Genomic DNA, 19,381 nt, shown 5'->3' with positions numbered 1-19,381 from the left:
CTCACTCTCAAACTCCATGTTATCTCTCTGAAGTGTTGCCTTTCGGTCATGGAAGTACAAAGCAGGGGCACTTTGAGAGGCAAACTCCACCAGTGCCCATTCAGGCAGCGTCCAGGGAAGAGTACCCTGGGTGAAGAACCTACCTTTGTTAAGTCACTGCGTAGATCTACTCTTACAGTGAAGGTGGGACCCCCACCTACCTGTCCAGCTGACCCCAACCACTGAGACCACCTTTCCCAACCTGCCTTTGGCTGGTGGCTGTGTTTCATAAAAAGCATGCCCCCCAAGAGAGAATCCACTGATTGGCAACCATCCAGACTGTTCTAATTGGCCTGCAATTCTGGTTTTAGGGACTTTGGACCCTGGAAGATAGATCTATGACAAATGAGGGTTGTGGTTGGCTCACCCAGGCAATGCTGTTCTGTGAGGGTTGTTGAGTGACCAGCTGCCATACCCTAGTAATCACCCAGCTTCACCATGAGCACCTTTAACATTCACTGCAAAGCTAGAAAATAACCATGTGCCCCAGAGGAAGGACACCTAATTCAGCAAGGCAGGATGGGGAGGTCACAGAGATAATGTCATAAAGGGGATGATAGCTGTTCAAGTTGCCACCACCCCCTCCCTCCTCCCTTTAACATTACTTTGTCCTCCCCTTCAAAAGAGATTCCCTTGGCCATCTGAAGGAATCCCTTTTGAAAGCTCAATTCAAAGGCCAACCCTTCTTGAAGCTTTTCCTGACACCTAAATATACCCCCTCCAGGGCCCCAGACTTGTAAAATTAGTATGACACACTTCAGGCCACGTGCAGAGGCTCACTCCTGTAATCCTTGCACTCTGGAAGGCTGAGGCAGAGGATCACTTGAGGTCAGAGTTCAAGACCAGCCTGAGCAAGAGTGAGACCCTGTCTCTACCAAAAATAGAAAAAAGTTAGCCAGGCATGGTAGTGCAAGCCTGTAGTCCCAGCTACTTGGGAGGCTGAGGCAGGAGGATCGCTTGAGCCCAGGAGTTTGAGGTTGCTGTGAGCCAGGGCAACAGAGCAACACTGCCTCAAAAAAAAAAAAAGAGAAAGAAAGAAATACTTCAGTGCCCCTATTTACACACCTAGCTCTTTTACTGGACCCCCAAGTCCTTTCAAGGCAGGGGTAACATCCCCCATGCCTACATATTGGAAGTTATCAAACAGCTCCAGATACCAGGCTATTTAATAATGAACAGCTATTGCTCATTCAGTGCCTGTGTGGCAGGGGCTGTGTCAGACTGTTCACATTCATATCTCCACTTAAAAAACGGAGGCAGAGAATGTAAACAACTTGCTCAAATTTAGCAACAAGGGTCAAGACTCAAACACAAGTTTTTTTGTTTTTTCTTTGTACTTTAAGGTATCACTAAGGTCTACCACTATTCAATAGAACTTTCTGCAATGATGGAAATGTCTATATATGAGCACTTGAAATGTTTCCAATGGGACTGAGAATTTTAAACTTTATTTAATCACAATAATTGAAGATTAAATAGCCACATGTGGCTAGTGATTACTGTCATAGCACAGGCAGAAGTCTCTCCTCTTGCTCACTGGCTGAGAGGTTTGAGGCAAGCTATTACATCTCCTGCTTGGAACCTCAGTTTCCTTATCCATGAAATGGGATCATTTTTTCTCTGAGGTTACCTTTTAGCGCAAATGAGATCATTATGTGAAAAGCACCAAAACTATACAGGCAGAGACAGTTTCAGAAATGGATGGTGCCTGGACTGCAATGAAAGAGGTCTTCGGGCTGGGGCCCTTGGCAGGGATAATGGTAGAACCAATCCAGAGACTGTGTCTGGTGAAGAGCTCTGGGCCCAAGTACCAGCCATATGGTCTCAGGGGAAAAAAAGCCCCACCTCTCCTCCTTTCACATAACACACAGAGCACAGACCTCACGCAGCCCCAAAGGGGCAAGAAAAGACTTTAATTAGGGGAAGGAGGCTCCACCAGAATAGAAAAGGGACAGCGAGCGTGGGAGCAGAGGAGCCAGAGCAGGCAGGAGGGGGGCCTGGCCAGGAAGCTCTGGAGGACTCACCCCTCCACCTCTGGTGCAGGCACTGCACTGATAGACAAGGCGAAACAGTGGCCCCCCCTCAGCTGGGAGGGCACCAAATGGCCCCTACAGCCAGAGGTTGCCTGGCTTTTGAGCCCCAGCTCCTAGGCATGACCGGTGGTCACCGATTCAGCCCTTGTCCCCAACCAGTGCTGGGTGGCCATCTTCAGGCAGAGCTCAGGAAGCTGGCAGAGGGTCCCCACCACTTATGCTGGCCCAAGGAGGCTTGGGAATAAACGGGCCCGGGAGAGGAACTGGAGTCTGAACCTTCTTCCCCTCGACGTGGGGTGGCATGGGGAAGGAAAGGTAGTCGCCTTCTGGCTCCAGGCCTGCCCAGACCCACAGCGACCAATAAGGTACAATCACTGGGACCAGTCACAGCCACTGGAGGAGGAGGCTGTTTGTTTAAAAAAAAAAAAAAAAAAAAGACAAAAAGGCTACAGTCTCCTACAAGCACAGAGTTTAAGTTTCAAGACATTAAAAAAAAATCCGTCCCAGCCCAGGGGACTGAACTTGAGAAGCCAGCCTGACCAGGCATGTGTGGCCGTGGGGCAGGTCCACTGCTGCTTTCTTGCCCAGCTAGCAAGCACACCACCCCCCTCCCACATCTAATGCCCACCCCGACCCAGCTCGTCGCCGCCGCCGCCACCGCCGCCGCTCTGGGGAGTGACTCCAGGACGCCTTCGCAGAGACACGGGGGAGTGTGGGGGGAAGGCCACGAGATCCAACCAGATGGTTTAAAACTGTCAAAAGAACCAAGAGGCAAGGGCATGGTGATTATTATTGTATCCTGGTGGGCCTGCTCTGGGGAGGTGGGCTGATCTGAGAGCTGCCACTGTGCTCAGATCTCTGAAGGGCAGAATTGGGTCCCAGGACACGCTGTGGTCATGCTGTACTTCAGCCAGCATTCAGCAGTGGCCTGTGAGTACTATCCCCAAACCCAGTGCTAAATAAGGCAGAAAAAGTAACAGTAATGATGGCTTCTCCACGGCTGCCCTGGGCCGTGTCATGGAGGCTGCTATAAAGCTCTGTCAGTGTCTTGCAGGGTGAACTGAGGTGGCTTGCTTTAGTCATGGGGGCACACATGCAAGTGGCTTAGGGACTCAGAGGGCCAAGGGGAAAAGGACCCAGGATCTGGTACTTTGTGTCAAGCTCTGGGTGATCCTCCAACCAGGACAGGCCCTTGAAAAGCTTTCTGCCCTCACGTATCCCTCATGGCGTCTAGCACAGTCCTGGACATCTTATAGACCAAAGGTTGTGAACCAATGGCCCCATGGCTGAATCCAGCCCAAAGATGAGTACTGTTTGGCCACACAGTGTCTGAAAAAGTATGAATTCACTGCCAACCTTGAAAACATGTGAGATGCCACATACAAATCCGTATTTGGGGATTCTCATGAGAAGCTGGGAGATGAAGCCACGATGGGCTGCAGCCACGTGATGGCAATCCTCTTCAATGAGGCTTGCGCTCAGCAGGTCCTCACCCCACCCATGCCACCCGCACGCACTACCTGCCCGACCTTTCCGTACACCTGAGTTTGTGACCCCTGCCAGATGCTGTGGTACTATCTTAGATCTCTGAGTTGGAAAACCCAGCTCCACGTTCTGGTTCCTCCACTTCCTGGCTGGGGAACCTGGGGCAGGTGACTTCCCTTCCACAGCCCCAGTTTACTTATCTGTAAAACGGTGAGAATACCTGACTCAAAGATTGTTTTAAGTATTAGACGGGACATGTGAACATGCTTTTTTAGCTGTATAACTCTATAAAAATGTAATTTTCATAAATAAGTAAAGGACTGTTGAGTGAGTGTGCCCAATATTAAACTGGGACAAGAGCTATTTTCCCTCACAGTTCAGTTCAGAGGCTTCCTAGTGCCCCGGCCACAAAATTTCGGTGCTACAATGTATGGAAAGCTTACTATATACCAGGTGCTACATTTTACATATATGATCTCATTTAATGCTCAACCACTCTGAAAAGTAAATATTAATTAGTAGGTCCTCATTTCACAGCTTGGGAAACCAAGGCTTAGTTGAGAGATTCAGTGACATGGCTGAGGAAGCAGCAGAGCCTGGATTCAAACCTGGTAGTCTGACTGCACAGCCTGAGTGAGCTGAAAAACCACGCTGCTCTGTGCACACAGTACAGCTTTGTCACTGGCCCCCCTCAGTATCATTAAACCCCAAGGGAAGCGGGTGTCATTTCCATTTTTAGGAATCTGAGCTCCTTCTGGGCATGCATGGGTCTGCATGGACTGGTAGGAGTAAACATTACATCTACCATCTGCAGATCGGTCAACTCTGGGTGGAACATATCAACAAGCCAAAGATTGTTTGGAAGAAGGAAAGAAAAAAGAAGGCATGTCCTGAATATCTAAACAAGAACAACTATGTCATCAGTTCATCAATGTAAACAATTCTTCCTCTTCAGAGGCCTGCTGTCCTTGGTTAGAAAGGCACAATTTAAGAGGGATCTGGAGGACTTAAGCCAGGAAAGTGAGGGAAAACAGGTTAAAGAAATCATGACTTTAAGACTGAGAAACAGATGCTGAAGTCTGTTTGAGAAGTGGAATTATACCATGATTAACTGTCCTATATTCCTAGAAAATTCACATGTGGACTTCACTTGCCTCACTTGGGGTTTGAATCAGATACACGTAAGGGCTTTACGGACATTTTAGTTGTAGAAATGAGTGTCTAAGTTCCTATGAGAGACTACGAGGTGTTCCAGACACCCAGATACGGAAAATGCCCTTCAGCTCTCAGAGATGAACCTCAGGTCTTCTAGCTCCAAAGCACCTGGCTGACCTGCCATGCACTAGAGGGCCTAGAGTCCTCAGGAAATGTAAACACACTGTTGGCACCACGTTCCCACCAGGTGCTAAGTTCTTAATATGACCCATGGCTCTGGAAAGAAATAGGAAGGCCCCTACTCACATTCTTGAGGAACTCCTCAGCCACGATGCGTGCACGGGCATTGACCGACAGCTTCATCTCACTGATTTCCTTGTCAATCTCCTCCATGAAGTGGATCACAAAGTCCACCAACTTGTGTTTGTACATTTGCTCTGTGTGGAAGTTGGTGATCAGAAAACTAATGTCATACCCCTAGGGAAGGAAGACAGTAGGGATGACGAAGAGAACAAACAGGAGACAATTAATGCTCTGGGGACATTTAGCTGGCCAAGTCCTCTACTTCACTCATCCACCTGCTTCCAGCAGACTGTGATCTTCTTCCAAGCTACACGCCCTTCCAGTCAGCAGCCCACTTGCTCTGAGGATGGTGGTGGGGCTGGGTAGTGTCTATGTTAGAATCAAGCAACTAAACCCAGCTGTGAGTTTTTTGTATATCAGACATCTCTGGAAGACTATCTGTGGCACAAACAGTTCTGCATTCAGAATGAGGGAAGGGACTTCAAATTTTTTTTTTTTTTTTTTTTGGGCTAGAGTGCCGTGGCGCCAGCCTAGCTCACAGCAACCTCAAACTCCTGGGCTCAAGCGATCCTCCTGCCTCAGCCTCCCCAGTAGCTGGGACTACAGGCATGTGCCACCATGCCTGGCTAATTTTTTCTATATATTTTTAGTTGTCCGATTAATTTCTTTCCATTTTTAGTAGAGACAGGGTCTTGCTCTTGCTCAGGCTGGTCTCGAACTCCTGAGCTCAAACAGTCCGCCCGCCTCGGCCTCCCGGAGAGCTAGGATTACAGGCGTGAGCCACCGCGCCCAGCCAGGACTTCAAATTTTTTTACAGAAGAATCTAGGTGGGCACCATGGCTCATGCCTGTAATCCTAGCACTTTGGGAGGCCAAGGCAGGAGGATCACTTGAGGCCAGGAGTTCAAGACCAGCCTAATCAAGAGCGAGACCCCATCTCTATAAAAAACAGAAAAATTAGCCAGGTGTGATGTCCCATGCCTGTAGTCCCAGCTACTCAGGAAGCTGAGGCAGGAGGATCACTTGAGCCCAGGAGCTTGAGGTTGCAGTGAGCCATGATGACGCCACTGCACTCTAGCTCAGGTGACGGAGCAAGACCATGTCTCAAAAACAAAGAATCTAATCGAACAATAGGGAACATTTAGTCCAGAGAAGAGATGATGCAGGAGAGGGATGGATTGAGGTCTTTTACTACTGGAGGGTTGGAAGAAGAGCAATTTTATTTAATTCGGGTCGCTCCAGAAGTTAGATCTTGGACCAGGAGAGTGAATTTGGCTCAGGATGAGGAGAACTTGGCCAACACATCCGATATGTCTGATGATGGCGTATGCTGCTCGGCATGGTAGTTGCTCAGTCACAGGGGATATTTTATGTTGACCTGGCAGGGGGGTCGGTGGAGAAGATTCAAGTCAGGCAACAATTGACCCAATGTTAACTGTGGCTTTGAGAGATTGATTCGATTGGTGAGAGTTTAGAAAGGATTTCTAATTCACTGTGTTCTTTCTGCTGCTAGACTGTAGGCTCTGGGAAGATGAGCAATGTATCTCATCATTTTTGCCTTTTCTATGGTTGAAGTAGATCCAACTTCTAAGCTTCTGATCCCCTCTGCTCCCACTCCAGCTGAGATAAAGGCCAACTCTTGACTCGGGCAGTGCATGCCCTATAGCTGGAGAAGTAGCATTCCTGGATGTAGAAACAATCCCAGGCTACTCAGTGACAGGATCCTGGGTATTATGAACACATGGATCACAGGGTCTCACCTCTACCGGTTTCCTTCGAAGGATAAAGAAGTTCTCTGCTCGCATCATCATGAAGCGCATGAACTTGTGGCATAAAATCTTCTCGATCTCATCAGCCTAGAGAAGAAAAAGAGAAACATGTTGCTCTAAAGCTAACACCCTAGGCAAAAAATAACCAGTAGCCTGGTCTTCTGACCCCACGCTTGCTGGAGACAGTGAAGTTTGGTATTATGATCAATCATGGCCTGAACTTTGAACTGCAGGGGACTTGGTTGCCAACTGAAAGAAGGGTCTACCTTAGAACATCTCTAACTTAATGAGGCACTACTGTGATCTTGCCCTCACCCATTCCAGAGAGGTAATTCTGGCAAACTAGTCTTTTATCAACTCCTTCAGAGTCTACACCTATACTCAAAGCTGCCTCTCCTGCAAAACCATGCTTGTTGGCCAGGCCAGATGGCTCACGCCCATCATCCCAGCATTTTGGAAGGCTGAGGCAGAGGATCACTTGAGGCCAGCCTCAGCAATATAGTGAAACCCTGTCCCTACAAAAAATAAGAAAAATTAGCCAAACATGCTAACAGCATGTGCCTGTAGTCCCAGCTACTTGGAGGGCTGAGGTAGGGGGATCGCCTAAATCCAGGAGTTTAAGGATAAAGTGAGCTATGATCTTGTCATTGCACTCCAGCCTGCATGACACAGCAAGGCCCTGTCTCATAAAAAAAGAAAAACAAAGGTGCTATTCTCTTTCTCATTTCACTAGTGCTAAATTTCCCAAAGCGTGTATCACGTACCACCTGGGGTATCAGAGATAACCTTAGGTGGTCTCTGCTTTATTAACACAGAACATCAAACAATCCCCAAAGCTTCTCCCTTCTGAATTCTTTCAGTATTTCTAAAGGAAGAACTTGGCAGCTGGATGCTAGTATGCCCACATCACCTTCCAACACTTGTTAATCTTCCATTTAACAAAGACAGCAAGCCCTAGGGTTGGAGTTTTCTGTAGGCAACAGTACACAGTCTGAATTTAATAACACTATTTTGTGTTTATTGTGTTTATTTTTAGAGTTGTCTTCTATTGTGGCAAGTGATGCTGTTTTCTCATTTATGGCATAAAGTTTCTCTTCAAACAAATTTAAGTAAAAGAAAATAAGACAATTTAAAGAAATCTATTAAATAAATAACCACCCAGGTGGTACATAAATATGACAAAAATTATGGGGTGGTGGGAATGATAGGCATTTGTGAAACACTGTCTGAGGAAATGTAAAAGAAACAGCACTAAGTCTCAGTTTCTGAGACTACGGCTATCTTTTTTTTTTTTTTTATTTTTTTTGAGACAAAGTCTCGCTCTGTTGCCCAGGCTACAGTGCCGTGGCGTCAACCTAGCTCACAGCAACCTCAAACTCCTGGGCTCAAGCGATCCTTCTGCCTCAGCCTCTCGAGTAGCTGGGACTACAGGCATGTGCCACCATGCCTGGCTAATTTTTTCTATGTATTTTTAGTTGTCCAGCCAATTTCTTTCTGTTTTTTAGTAGAGACGGGGTCTCACTCTTGCTCAGGCTGGTCTCGAACTCCCGAGCTCAAATGATCCTCCCGCCTCAGCCTCCCAGAGTGTTAGGATTACAGGCGTGAGCCACCGCGCCCGGCCCAGTTTCTGAGGCTATGGCTATCAAACTGGTACTGGCAATGCTTGTATTTCTGAACTGTACTTACTCCTCATTCCTCAGGAATAGTTCTGTGACCTGACACTCAACTGGTCCCCCGGCCTTGGCTGCTACATTTCCTGTCTTCTAATCCAGAGCAAGGCCTCCAAGATGGGGTTTCTTTCTTTTTATTCTACTGACCTGCTGAGTTTAGCAAATCATCTCCTGAGTACATTTAAGAAAGCAGAGCCTAGGTTTCCTACACTCTGAATCTGGGACACTGATCTCTTGGATGGAGACCCCAGGCTTGGAAGAGAGCTCCCAATCTGGGCCTCCTCAATGGCGAACTTACCTGTTTCACAGCGATGCTGACCCGGACAGAGTTGATGGAGCCCTCAATGAGAACCTTTTCCTTCTCATTTCTGCTGATGGTCACGGGCTGTAACAGGAGTTCTTTGCTACTCCTGAAAACACAATATCACAGAGGCCTCTGTAGTATAGAGGGACAGAACAGTCAGGGCAACCCCATAGCAGGTCCTGAAGTCACCATCTGAGATCACAGAGTCCAAGCAGTAGAAGACTCACAAGCAGGGGTGCTCCAAGATGGGGGCCAGTAAGCATGTTCTCCAGCAGAAAGAGCACAGGCTCTGGAGTCGGGGCGAAAAGGTTCTGAAATCCAGCCTCCTCTGTTACTTTCCTTGGACAAGTTACCCTGTTGGAATCTCAATTTCCTCATCTGTAAAATGACTGATTCTATTTCACTGGTGAGGACTAAGAGAGATCAAAAAGGGTCAAGTGTCTAATAGCGTGCCTGGCACATGGTAGGAGCTTTACAAAAGATATCTGATTTTAATAACTACAGACTAAACATCCTTAAGCCAAAAATCTGAAATTCAAAATGCTCCAAAATCCAAAACTTTCTGAGAGCCAACATGACACTCAAAAGGAAATGCTCACTGGAGCATTGTGGATTTTGGATCAGGGATAATCAACTGGTTAAGTATTTGCAAATATTCCAAAACCTGAAATCTGAAACACTTCTGGTCCCAAGCATTTCAGATAAGGGACACTCAACCTATACAGGCAAACTAGTACACATTTAGGGAATGAGGAACGAGCCCCTGCCTGGAGATAAGGACAAGCTAACATTGAACAGTTTGGCATCCTTCAATTATCATTCCAGAAATGATTCAATTATTCACTATTGAGGTAGCAAAGGTCCTAAGCTGATGCCACTGAATCCCTAGATATCTATAACGACAGTTAACTGAAGTGGTGGTATCTGTGAGCTGTTATCATTTTTAAATGCCTACTGGAAATCATATATGTTAAGCATGGCACATCTTAACATCTCGTCAGTTATTTTCTAAAATTCAAATCAAATCATATCACTTAATGGGGTAACACAGCTTATCTCAATTATGTATGTCCCAGATTTTATTTTAAAGGGGAAAAAGAACAATTTATTTATGAAATGGAAAATACAGAAGAAAAAATCATTCCAAATATGGAATATTTCAAGTACAGGGTAGGAGGGTCTAGGCTGGTAAGGAAAAAAATCCTTGATCCTTAAATTAGAAAAATATGAAGATGGCATCTCAGATGACTAAATTCTCCAACTACTCCTTAAACTGCCAGTGGGTTCAATAATACCACAGGCTACTTCATAAACAGCACTGCTCTGAGAAGTCAGATTGTGTGTAGAGCGTCTTGGCTTCTCCCCTGGGTTTTGTCCTGCCAACCCAGTGACCCTATTTTTGTAACTCCAAATTGGGAACCAGTGTTCATTTGGCAGCAAGACAAAATGTCAACTGTAGCTGTCCTGACAACTCCAGGATGTAAGTTCATGACACCTTCTAGACAGCATCATCCCTGTGTGCTGCACCCCTCATCCCTACCCTAACCACTGACCTTTTCTTTTCCTACCTGACTTCCACTTCAGGCTTGTTGTGTCGTTCCACGACCTGAGAGGAGAAGTTCTCCAGGCAGAGGGCAGCCTGCAGTGTGGCCCGCACGGCACTCAGGTAGGGGCGGAGAGTGGCAGTCTGCAGGAAAAAAACCCAAGAGGTGGGAAAGATCAAAACCTGCCTCACCAACACCTACTCCAGCTCCCACAGAGCAAGGCAGCACTAAGGGTACCCAGCTCTCAGACACCACAGACTAGGCACTTTCAAGATTGTCTTTCAGTCTAAATCCAGAGCAGTGGTTCTCAACAGGGGACAATTTTGTCTGCTGAGAGACATTTGGTAATGTCAGGACATTTTTGATTGTCATGACTTGGGCAGGAGGGAGGTGCTACTAGCATTGAGTGGACAAGTATCCACTTAACATCCTGCCGTGCACAGCAAAGAATTATCCAGCCCCTAATGTCAACAGTACTGAGGCCGAGGAACTGTGGTCTAGAGGCATACAGGTAAACGAATAATTGTCCTCAATCTGTCTATTAAGGCAACAAATGGAGAGGTTTACTGTTTGCCAGGCACTAAGCAAGCTGGGAAATCAAACATGATTAAAACCATCTCTATCCTCAAATAACCCAGCTGGGTGGAAGAGATAGAGAAAATAACTGACATAAAGGAGGATAAAATGTGAAATATTTAGATTTACAAGTAATCTGTATTTGCAAAAGAAACTGGCTTTGAATTAAAGATGGAAATAGGATTAGGAGGATTTTACAATGAGAAAAAGGAGAATAAGGACATTCCTAGTAGAGGGATCAGGTTCTAGCTACAGTGGTCAATTCCTTATATTAGGCAAGTTCTTTTTCACCACAGGGCTTTCTTTATATCTATCTATGCTGAACCATCTATCTGCAGGATTTTCTCCTCTCTCTCTGCCTAAGTCATCCTTCAGATCTCAGTCTATTAGGGACAGCCTCTTCCTTCCTCAGAGAGGCCTTTCTTGACTTCCCCCTTCGTAGCATTTATTACAATTTACAATGACACATCCTCTTTGTCTTTTATAAAGTGACTGCTCCTTCACTAGACTGTAAGCTTCATGGTCAATAGACCACGTCTATTTTATTCACATCTATATAACCTGTACCTAGCTCAGTGCCTAACATATACAGTGTCTTACTCATTTTCTGTAGAATAAATGAATGGAAGAAATAACTTAAGTAAGGTTAGCATAACACAAAATGGCATCAAGAGTTCCAGAAGTAGTAATGAATACAATGTTTCTGTATAGAAGCATTTTAGATTCAGCAGATGAGGTTGCAGTGGTAGGCTGGGGTAAGATAATGGGGAATCTTGAATGCCAGGCTACTCAGTTTAGCTTTTCTTTTAAGGTGGTAAGGAACTGTTGGGGCTTTCTGAGGAGGAAGTTACATGACTGCCGCTGCATGGTGGCTCTGTGGCAAATGGATTGGAGAGGGAAGTGAGACATAAAGCAGAGAGGGACAAGCAAAGAATATCACAGGGTGTGGATTGACATTAAATGCAGAGGATAACCGAATCAAAAAATAACTCCCAACAAATTGTGGTCCATCCATACAATGAAATACTACCCAGCAATAAGAAGGACAAACTACTGATACATACAACATGGATGACTTGCAAATGCATCATGGTAAGCCACACTAAAAAGCCTACATACTGAAGAATTCCATTTACATGACAAGCTGGAAAAGGCAAAACTATATGGAGAAAAAAAAAAACCCGTTGTTTTTTTGGGTTGGGAGGAGGGGAAAGAAATAATTACAAAGGGACTTGAGAGAACTTTTTGGGGTGATGAAAATTTATTTTGATTACAGTACTGGTTACATGACTTTTTCTTTTTTTAAGAAACTGAGTCTCGCCATGTTGCCCAGGCTGGAGTGCAGTGCCTATGCACAGGCGTGCTCATGGCGCACTGCATCCTCCAACTCCTGGGCTCAAGCAATCTCCCAGCCTCAGCTTCTGGAGTAGCTGGGACTACAAGTACGCATCATGCCAGGCATGTCTTGGTCAATACTCAGATGGTAAACCTAAAAAGGCTGAATTTTAGGCGGCCAGCCTTGTGACATCTGCCCTTTCAAGAATAAAACAGTTTCACGTAATAACTCTATAAACTTGAATTTTTAACAGAACAAGAGGCATGTCATCACTCAAAAAAAAAAAACAAAAAAAAAACAAACCAGGTTTCTAGCTGAGGTGTGAGGTCACAAAGTTTGCCTGCCAGTGTAGGGAAGACAGGAGGAAGAGCAAGCTTAGACGGGAAGATGAGTTTTGAACTAGACGTCTAATTTCAGGGTGTCTTCAAGAGACCCAGGCGAAGCTTGAAAGAGAGCTGTGAAGGCAGATTGAGGAGTCACCAGAAAGCAGAGGATCATCAAAACATGGAAACTAGACAGGTACTACCAGCGACAGTGTGAAGAAAAGGAGGTGGTAAGCCAAAGTCACAACTCCCAGAAATGCCGACATACTCAAAAAGGAGAATTTAAAGGAAGAGAGGTATCAGCGTATCAGAGCTAACACACAGCAAGACAGACACGATTTTTTATAGTTCTGACCAGGAAAGGGCCTGAGTGGAGGCAACACAGAAGAGATGGGTAGAGGCAAGGCTGGAGGTACCGAGAAGAATGGGGAAAGGAAGTGTGGACACCTGCCTTGGAAAACTGTGGGGTCAAAAAGGCAGGAAAGGACAAGGGGGTGTATTTAGTGAAGCTCTACTTTGGATGGGGAGGTGGCCTGCCTGTATGCCTCAGCAGCTCTGCAACTGGCTATAAGGCCTACTACGTGCCTACGAGGCGCTCCCACAAGCCTATGAGGCCCCACTTCCGGCACCCTCCCTGCTTCAGGAATATTCCCTACCTGCTTCGAAGGCGCGACTGTAAAGCCGCTCTAGGGCCTGCTTCTTACTAGCGAGTCCTCCTGCTCGCCCCCTTCTCACTTCGGGCCCCCGCCCCATCCTCTTTCTGCTACCCTCTTCGTGGCCCCACACCTCCCCGGTATCCCTCAGCCCTAGGCCTCCACGGCAAAGCCTCCATCTCCCCCCGACCCACAACCTAGAGACACAACAACTAGGGATCCCTGCCCGGGGCCCGGCTCTCTCACCATCGCGGGCGCTGGCTGGGCCGGAAAGCGGAAGTGCGGAAGTGGCCAGCTTCGCGACGGCTGCCCTTTCGCGAGGAGCGCAGCCGCAGTCTCCGCCCGGACTTCCGGGCGGTACCACCTATGTCTTGAGTGGGGGAGAGAGACCCTAGGAACACTTGGAACCTCAGGAAATTTTCTCCCTAGGATTGTTTTGGCATTTTAAACTCTTGAAAGTGCATCGATACGCAAGCTTCTTTAGCTTTCTTTGCAGCTCTCCTTTGTGTCTTCGGCTTTCTTGTCTCCTTTTCCACAGGCTTCCCCAGTCACGCAATGGTACAGCCCGACCTCAGGTTGGGCACCAAATTAGGACAAGGCGAGGCGGAGGAGCCTTTCGTTTCTTCCGGTTCTGCGCCCCCATCCTCCCTCCGGCCCCTCCTACCTGCAGCCCCTGGGGCTCGGCTGCGCTCGCTGCCGCGCAGAGGTCTGGGCTGCCGAGCTCCGCCCCCCAGGCCCGGCTGTTCCCTAGGGTTTGCCGAGGCTTGCCACTCTTACCCCACCTCCAGTGGGCTCGCTTGCGGCCGCCTTCCCCTCCCCCGCTAACCACAGTGGCCTGGTCCTCGCCGTCTCCCCGCCCCCGCGTCATCTGCAGGAGGCCTGTCCATAGCCAGTTCCTGGGCGGTTGCTCCGACCGACCGGAACTCCCCGCCCCCTCCCGCGGCCCCGGGGCGGTAGGAGGCTGCAGTGAGGAGGTAGAGGGGGCGGGGGCCGCTTTAGGGTGTCCCTAGAGGACGGGGATCCTGAAGGCGGGACATTGGGCGACCCCTGGGTGGGGCCAGCCGTTAAACAGTCCCCCTTCTTCGGTGCCAGACACTGAACTGGGCTCTTGACGGCATCATCTCTTAATCCTCAGAACGTCTCAGGGAGGTAGGTACTGTTGTTATCCCCATTTTACAGTTAGACATTTTGTGGGGAAACAGACTGAGACTTCTTTTGTTTTCATTTTACAGATGGAAAATATGAGACTCCAAAAGGTTAAATAAATAACATGTTCAGGGGCACATAAGTAGAGAATGGTAAAGTGCTTGAACCCAGATCTGTCTGGCTTACCAGCCCACGTTCTAAGCCACTATTAGGGACATAGATCAGGGAGGAAGATGAGTAGGGGGAGACAAGGAGGCCGGGAGGCAGAGAACATTTTAAGAATGAGGTACTTGGAACTCAGAGGCCTTACAGAACCCAGGAGGAGTAGAGCAGAAGGGAAGAGTATGGGAAAGACAGAACATAGTGATACATCATGGTGACTGAGGGTGTGGACTCAAGACGACTAGGGTTCAAATTGCATCTCAGAAGCTTAGGCATGTACCCACCCTTACAGAGTCTCAGTTTCTTCCTCTGTAAAAAGGGGATCACAGTGGTTCCTGGTTGTGGAGTTGGGTGAGGAATTCAATGAGATAAGCTGGTAAAGTGCTCTGCACCTAGCTTGGTGGACAGCAGGTGCCCTGTGAGTAGGAACTGTGCTATCAGCTTGTTGGTAAGAGTACTGAAGCCTGGCTTCCTTGTCGAGGCTGTCCCTGGGGAGAAGAAGCCCTTGGGCTTTTCTCATGCCACTTTGTCTCCCACCACCCCCCTTTCCTCTCCAGTTCCACAGAGTCCCATATCCTGGGCCATGAGTGAGTTGAAGGACTGCCCCTTGCAGTTCCACGACTTCAAGTCTGTGGACCACCTAAAGGTCTGTCCCCGCTACACGGCAGTGCTGGCCCGCTCTGAAGATGATGGCATCGGCATTGAGGAGCTGGACACCCTACAGCTGGAGCTTGAGACCCTGCTCTCCTCTGCCAGTCGGCGCCTGCGCGTGCTTGAAGCTGAAACCCAGGTGATACCCCAGAGAGGGGACATCACCAGAGAAGGACTATGACAAGTTATGGGATGGGTCATTGAGTTAGCCCTGTCCACTGAGGCCTGGGGTACAGAGGCTTATGGTGAAAGAGAGAGAGAGACCCAAAGTGGGCTCACGTGACATGTAAAATACACAAGAATATGCATGATTTACAATTCACTAAGCTTTTATTGACACCCCATCTCCCGTTCTGTGTCCTATACTAGTCATTAGAGAGAGGTAATTAGGACAATTTTGGCCATGAGGGACCTTGCCAACTAAAGGAAGGGGGAGGTCAGGCAAATACCAAGTGATATGTTATGGTTAGGGGTACTGGAGAACTGGAATGGGGCAACCTGGATTTGAATCCTGGCCTAGGCACTTGCCAGCGTTGCTGTTTCTTAGCTCTGTGACTTTGAGAAAGTTACCTCATATCTCTGAGTGTCAGTTTCCCTATCTGCAAAGTGGACTGAAGTTCTACCTTAGAGCTTTTGTGGGGATTAAAAGAATTTTTGCAAAGGCTCAGCCCAGTGTCTGACACTAAGTAAGCATTTCAAATGGTATTTATTGGTACTACTCTATTTTTATTCACTGCATAAACTTCCCTGAGCCCTGTATGCTGAGCACTATGCTAGGTTCTGTGTAATAGAGGTAGTTAAGATAAGCTTCCTGGTCTTTGGGAGCTTATAGTCTGTAATGAAATGATACGATTGGGTCTACAGTGGAGGTAAGAAGTGCCAGAGACTTACAGAAGAAGGAAATGCCTGTTCAGCTGGACCTAAAAGGTTGAATAGAATTAACTTGTGGTCCCTGGGAATCCATGGAAGCTTTTTGAGAAGAGGTGTGGCACACTAAGTTGCATTTTAGCATCTAAGAATCTGGGTGACTGATGCGGAGAGGGCTTCCCAGTTGTGGTGACATTTGAAATGAGGTTTTGCTGGGAGGCTGCTTGCCTTTGCCAAAAAGTCACCACCAGCATATTTTCGCAGGGCCAACATGCACTGGGGTGTGATCATTTATCTGACTCTTCTACTAAACAATATGTGACTGGCTTGAGTGTTACACAAGTGAATCAGAGTACAGACAAACAAGTGAATGGGATGATAAGTATATGAATAAAGTTTTAAGAGACAGGGTACTGAAAAGGAGCTGAGTTTTGAAGGGTCACTGGGAGTTTACTAAGTAAAAAGGGGATGGGGAAAGACCTTGGAGCCTCCTTGGATTCTAGATCTTAATTTATTCCTTGGGGGAAAGAGTTGTCCTGTGTCTTACTTTCTCCCCTTTGGTGACAGTCTCTGTAAATTTCAGATCCTCACTGACTGGCAAGATAAGAAAGGTGACCGACGATTCTTGAAGCTGGGTCGAGACCATGAGCTTGGAGCTCCCCCCAAACATGGGAAGCCCAAGAAGCAGAAACTGGAAGGGAAGGCAGGACATGGGCCAGGCCCTGGCCCGGGGCGGCCCAAATCCAAAAACCTTCAGCCCAAGATCCAGGAATATGAATTCACTGATGACCCAATTGACGTGCCGCGGATTCCCAAGAATGATGCCCCCAACAGGTCGTGGGCCGGAGAACATGGTGGGGGGGGGCTCAAGATTCTGGTGGTGGAAGCTCTAGAGGGACCCAGGGCTGAGGCTGGTGGGGCAGAGGGACATCCAGTCAGGATCTGCTTCTCCCTGCAGGTTCTGGGCTTCGGTGGAGCCCTATTGTGCCGACATCACCAGCGAGGAGGTGCGCACACTAGAGGAACTGCTGAAACCCCCAGAAGATGAGGCTGAACATTATAAGGTAAAAACTCTGGGCCTCAGTAGACATGGTGGAGAGCAGGAGGGCTCAGAGGTGCCTCACAATTAAAGATACCAAAGCATGTATCACCTCCCTTCCTCCACCCTGCCCAGCCTCTTGTCTGCCCCAACAACCCATCCATGCTCAAACTCTCAGCTTTCTCCTTGCACTCCCTCTCCTCCACCACAGCCAGATGGTCACTACCTCCTCAGTGAAGTCATCGCATCTACTTCAGTGAGGTCTGCGCTTGTCCCCTCATCTACATCCCCTCTACTTTGGTTCAAGTTTTCATCAGCTTTTATCCAAACAGCCTCTTTACTCTTTTGCTTGCTTTTCAGCCTCTAGAGGTCCCTGGCTCCTGTTATCCACAGGATCAAGTCCAAGTGTCTCGGGTCTTGGTGCCACAGCCCCAGTGCCCCTCCCCCGGTCCCTTAGACACAGCTCTCTTCACTGCTGCATTTACCAGCCCCCACCAAGCACCTTGCCCTTACTCTAGGCTAGCACGGGCTCCTTGCTAGTCTCGGACCTCGATGCAAACTCTTCCTGACAGACTTGATTCACTCTTCAAGGTCCTGATCTCATGTAACCTCTGCCAAAACACCTTTTCTGATTCCTCACGAGAAAGTTGATCTCTCATTTATGATGCCATAACACCTTGATCTACCTCTTTTGCTTCACTTACCTGAATTTTTAAAAAATTTATTTGGAAAAGTAGGCTGGGCATGGTGGCTTACACCTGTAACCCCAGCACCTTGGGAGGCCAAGGCAGGTGGATCACTTGAGGCCAGGACTTTGAGGCTGCAGTAAGCTATGATCACACCACTGCACTCCTGCCTGGGTGATAGAGGAAGACACTGTCTCAAAAAGAGAAATAGAGAAAGAGAAAGAGAAAGAAGGAAAAAGTAACTCATACAGGATACAGGCAGTAGTAAATTCCAAGCAACATAAAAAGGTAATTCCTCTAGAGGCAATAGCTCCAACCTGAGCCATATACATATAGAATTCTGCACCTTATATTTTGGGAATTGTTCCACATTGACTTCTGTGTGTGTTTTAGTTCTTTACGTGCTTGTCTCCCTTAGTACAGTGTGCGTGTAGGTATTTTATCTCCTTTGTCCCTTCTAACATATACCTGGCACTGGCCTTGGCCTTGGACTAGGGACTGGGGAGACGGGTAAGACGGAGAAGTGAATGAATGAATGAATGAATGAGGGAATGAGTGAAAAGCTTATTGGCAATGCCCAGGTGCACAGAGAGCCCCCTGCACTCCAGGCATGACTGGCCATTGTTTACCCCCTTGGAGCCGGGTGCCATCTCTTCCACAGATCCCACCGCTGGGGAAGCACTACTCCCAGCGCTGGGCCCAGGAGGACCTGCTGGAGGAGCAGAAGGACGGGGCCCGGGCAGCGGCTGTGGCTGACAAGAAGAAAGGCCTCATGGGTCCGCTGACTGAACTAGACACTAAAGGTAGGCCCCTCACCTCCCTGCCCACCCCAGGCCAGGCCTTGAGCTCCTAGAATTTCTTTCCACCTGTCCTCCTCTTCTGTGCCCACTGCAGATGTGGATGCTCTGCTGAAGAAGTCTGAGGCCCAGCATGAGCAGCCAGAAGACGGGTGCCCCTTTGGTGCCCTAACACAGCGCCTCCTGCAGGCCCTGGTGGAGGTGAGCACCCCAACCCAAAACAGGAACCACATTTACTCTCTGTTTTAATGTTTTGTTTATTTTTTATCAAAATATATCATTTAGAAAGGCACATAGATCATAAATATATAACTTGATATATTTTCACAAATGAGCTTGTGTTACCAGCCTCAAGATCACAAAAGAAAACATTACCATATCCTAAAGCTGCTCTCATCCCCTTTCCGGCCTCTAACCTCCCCCAAAGGTAGTCACTACTCTGGTTACTTTTGCTGAGTATTGGCTAAGGGCTGAGGCCTGTGCCATAGAAGAGAAGGTTGAGGCTCAGAAAAGGGAACTCTTTTTTTTTTTGAGACAGAGTCTCACTCTGTTGCCTGGGGTAGAGTGCCGTGGCATCAGCCTAGCTCACAGCAACCTCAAACTCCTGGGCTCACACGATCCTCCTGCCTCAGCCTCCTGAATAGCTGGGACTACAGGCATGCACCACCATGCCCAGCTAATTTTTTCTATATATTTTTATTTGTCCAGCCAACTTCTTTCTATTTTTAGTAGAAACAGGATCTAGCTCTTGCTTAGGCTGGTCTTGAACTCCTGAGCTCAAACAATCCACCCGCCTCAGCCTCCCAAGTAGCTGGGACTGCAGGCATGCGCCACCATGCCTGGC

At 47.9% G+C, this 19,381-nt stretch overlaps 2 protein-coding genes across 4 annotated transcripts in view; one reads left to right on the top strand and one right to left on the bottom strand.

Moving 5' to 3' along the window:
• Window positions 1–1,916: 1,916 nt before the first annotated feature.
• ARPC4 (actin related protein 2/3 complex, subunit 4, 20kDa) lies at window positions 1,917–14,007 on the bottom strand. 2 transcript variants are annotated; one of them, XM_012646811.1, is made up of 6 exons: window positions 13,436–14,007; window positions 10,326–10,444; window positions 8,752–8,863; window positions 6,775–6,870; window positions 5,019–5,189; window positions 1,917–2,824 (listed from the first exon to the last, which is right to left on the bottom strand). In XM_012646811.1, exons 1-6 carry the CDS (start codon window positions 13,436–13,438, stop codon window positions 2,819–2,821), a joined length of 507 nt encoding a protein of 168 aa, XP_012502265.1. In that variant the 5' UTR covers window positions 13,439–14,007; the 3' UTR covers window positions 1,917–2,818. The 2 variants fall into 2 exon arrangements, with proteins under 2 accessions (XP_012502265.1, XP_012502272.1); XM_012646818.1 differs by lacking the exons at window positions 10,326–10,444; window positions 13,436–14,007 and adding an exon at window positions 8,985–9,170.
• The window catches only part of TADA3 (transcriptional adaptor 3), an 11,569-nt gene continuing 5,736 nt past the window's right edge, over window positions 13,549–19,381 (top strand). Inside the window, exons 1-7 of one of the 2 annotated variants that reach the window (XM_012646789.1) lie at window positions 14,143–14,163; window positions 14,282–14,338; window positions 15,055–15,287; window positions 16,599–16,849; window positions 16,974–17,079; window positions 18,402–18,543; window positions 18,635–18,738. In XM_012646789.1, coding sequence (XP_012502243.1) covers window positions 15,081–15,287; window positions 16,599–16,849; window positions 16,974–17,079; window positions 18,402–18,543; window positions 18,635–18,738 — 810 coding nt within the window. In that variant the 5' untranslated portion in view covers window positions 14,143–14,163; window positions 14,282–14,338; window positions 15,055–15,080. Of the gene's footprint in view, window positions 14,339–15,054; window positions 15,288–16,598; window positions 16,850–16,973; window positions 17,080–18,401; window positions 18,544–18,634; window positions 18,739–19,381 lie in introns of both variants that reach the window. The other variant, XM_012646785.1, reaches the window with a different exon arrangement.

This window comes from Propithecus coquereli, unplaced genomic scaffold (genome assembly GCF_000956105.1).
Source record: "Propithecus coquereli isolate 6110/MARCELLA unplaced genomic scaffold, Pcoq_1.0 Scaffold107, whole genome shotgun sequence".
Lineage (NCBI taxonomy): Eukaryota > Metazoa > Chordata > Mammalia > Primates > Indriidae > Propithecus > Propithecus coquereli.
Note: the sequence above shows the minus strand (reverse complement) of the source record. Positions and strands in the feature narration are given on the sequence as shown.